The sequence below is a fragment of the Scyliorhinus torazame genome, chromosome 7 (genome assembly GCF_047496885.1).
Source record: "Scyliorhinus torazame isolate Kashiwa2021f chromosome 7, sScyTor2.1, whole genome shotgun sequence".
Classification (NCBI taxonomy): domain Eukaryota; kingdom Metazoa; phylum Chordata; class Chondrichthyes; order Carcharhiniformes; family Scyliorhinidae; genus Scyliorhinus; species Scyliorhinus torazame.
This window is the reverse complement of record NC_092713.1, coordinates 204821437-204824449: the sequence shown is the minus strand read 5'-3', so window position 1 is coordinate 204824449 and position 3013 is coordinate 204821437. Positions and strand designations below refer to the sequence as shown.

General features: G+C 43.1%; 1 protein-coding gene across 1 annotated transcript; it reads left to right on the top strand.

The window, feature by feature from the left end:
- The first annotated feature begins 382 nt into the window (after positions 1–382).
- Positions 383–1900, top strand: LOC140427432 (actin-1-like). Its single transcript, XM_072512959.1, has one exon. It carries the CDS (start codon positions 502–504, stop codon positions 1627–1629), a length of 1128 nt encoding a protein of 375 aa, XP_072369060.1. The 5' UTR covers positions 383–501; the 3' UTR covers positions 1630–1900.
- Positions 1901–3013: the final 1113 nt, after the last annotated feature.

Genomic DNA, 3013 nt, shown 5'->3' with positions numbered 1-3013 from the left:
TGAATGTAATGCGACATAAATCCCAGGTCCCGGTTGAATCCCAGGACGCACGACAACGCAGAATCGCCGAGCAGAAACTTATAGCCAAGTTCCGCACACATGAGTGATGTGGAATAGATGTTGCTGCAATCATAAATTCAAGTTTTCGCAGTTGTCCTTTCCAACTCTGACATGCTAACTAGTTGGTATCTTGTTATATCCAAACTCCTGCAGCCATAGCATAGCCCATGAATGGGCTAGTTGTCAGGTAATACTTAAGTGACTCATTTTCCTGATCATCTGGCTGTCCATTATGGCATCATCATCAGTGTAATAATCTGAGCTGTTTAACCCCCCTCCCCCTTAAGCAGTGAGTGCACTGACTGAAGTTGCCTGTGCTGAGGATACATATATTAATTGACAACCGCCACCCCACCCCCCATTCCCAAAAGATTGTAGAAATTTAAAATCAACGAGTGCTTTCTCTCAACGTGTTTTGTATATCATTGTGCATCTGGAAACATGATCAAAATGATGTCTAACCCCGCTGTGATCATTGACAACGGATCTGGACTCTGCAAATCTGGAATAGTCGGTGACAGCATCCCTACATCAGTTATACCGTCCATTGTGGGCTGCTCCAAATCTACAAAGGGATCACGTAATGCCAATCTCAAAGACTATTACGTTGGAAAAGCTGCCCAAGCGAGAAAAGATGTCTTGTCTTTGAAGTATCCGATTGAACGTGGCATAGTGACTTCCTGGGAGGAGATGGAGATGATCTGGAGATATATATATGGTTTTGAACTGCGTGTGAAATCAAAAGAGAGGCCAGTTTTGTTGACCGCTGCCCCATTGACATCGTTCTTCAATCGAGAAAGGATGGCTGAAATCATGTTTGAAGGATTTTCCGTACCGGCTATGTTTCTCGCGATCCCAGCTACATTAGCACTTTATACATCAGGCCGTACTCGTGGTGTAGTTTTGGATAGTGGGTATGGAATAACTGATGCCGTGCCTATCTATGAGGGCTACTACCTTCCAGATGCTGTACAAAGGCTTAACCTGGCAGGAAGCGATATCACCGAAGCTCTTTGGAGGCTCATGTTGACAAACGGCCACACTTTCTCTGAGAAAATGGAGATAGAGATTGTCCAAGAAATCAAGGAAAAACTATCCTACATCTCCCTTGATCCTAAACAGGAGAGCAAGAAGCCAGCTGAAGAACTCCAACATGAGTACCAGCTGCCAGACGGCACTCGGATTGTGCTCAGGAATGAACTGTTTGGGGCGCCAGAGTTGCTCTTTACGCCTGACAGTATAGGATTGAAGGAAACTGGAGTTCACAAGCTCATGTTAAACAGTATTACCAAATGTGAGCAACAACTGCACAAAGAACTCTTTAGCAACATGCTACTATGTGGCGGCTCAACCCTCTTCCCAGGAATGGAGGAACGCCTGCTCAAGGATATCAAGCTGCACACTCCCAGTGGAGTACAAGTCAAAGTCATCGCTCCACCAGAAAGAAACTATTCTGTATGGGTGGGAGCCTCGATTTTAACAAGTTTGGCATCCTTCAAGCATATGTGGATCACTTTCAATGATTACAATGACTTTGGGCCATCTGTGGTGAACAAGAGGTGTTTTTAAAAACTTTGTCCCATATTGTGACTATAACGATCAAATTTTAAAATGTATGTGATCAAATACTGGTTCGTAGCTCACGATGCCTTGAGTATTGGTCAAATCAACAAAAGATTTGGAATTAATATTTCTTGCGGGTAATTCTGGTTTTTGGTTGTGTTTCTTGGCACCCTTTCTGGGTAGAAGTAGGACCAGCCCTGTATGGCAGACAAAAAAATCATCTTAAAAACTATCTGTATTGGAAGTCACTAAGTTGTAAAATTAACCTGTAAATCTGTTTTGGGCCTTTTCTTCATTGTCAGGTCATATGGTTAATAACCAAAGTGGTCCAGGAGTTCACAACTTTTGCATATAACCCATTTCTTCCTCACTTCCCTCAGTCAACCACTTGTTTGGTTACCATATGCCATGAAATAATCTGGCAGGTCTTCACTATCATTGGGCTTGGACCATGAGTAAGGAAGGGTTTGTTGTGTAAAATGAATCAACTTCCAGATTTTCTGTGAGACCCCAATGCCCCTAACTATGCAAAGGAGAATGCCTCTGGTTTTATTGACATGTGGTGTTGGCTGATCTCAATCAGGCCATTACTTCAGCTATTACTCCTGATCAATAAAGGTGACAGACCTGCACGTTGTTTCCACTTCTGACTGCAATCTGGTGACACCTGCTGGAAAAATGTGCATGTGGGCATAAAATAAATCAGGTGAGGAACAGATAGGTTTAACTCTGATACTCTCCAATGCTCAAGTGTCTAAAAATGTACCTCACATTTGTAATATTCCTCTTTGAGCATGATCCTCAATGAATTTGAAGAGTGGCAGGTTAGCACAGTGGTTAGCATTGTTGCTTCACAGAGTCAGGGTCCTAGGTTCCCATCTTGGGTCTCTGTCTGTGCGGAGTCTGCCCGTGCCTGCGTGGGTTTCCTCTGGTTTCCTCCCACAAGTCCGAAAGACGTGCTGTTGGGTGAATTGAACATTCCTGAATTCTCCCTCTGTGTACCCAAACAGGCGCCGGAATGTGGCGACGAGGGACTTTTCACAGTAACTTCATTGCAATGTTAATGTAAACCTATTTGTGACAATAAAGATTATTAGATTATTATATAGAGGTACTTTAAGCAGAGGTTAAATTACCTCTTTGTGTTTAGAAATGTAAAAGAGAACAGGGTAAGTGAGGGGGAAGGATACATTCGATGTGGAATTTTCAATCTTTTATCCTCCACGTCCATCTTTTTTGAAATAAATTTAGAGTGCCCAATTAATTTTTTTCCAATTAAGGGGCAATTTAGTGTGGCCAATCCACCTACCCTGCACATTTTTGGGTTGCGGGGGTGAAACCCACACAAACACAGGGAGAATGTGCAAACTCCACACGGACAGTGACCTAG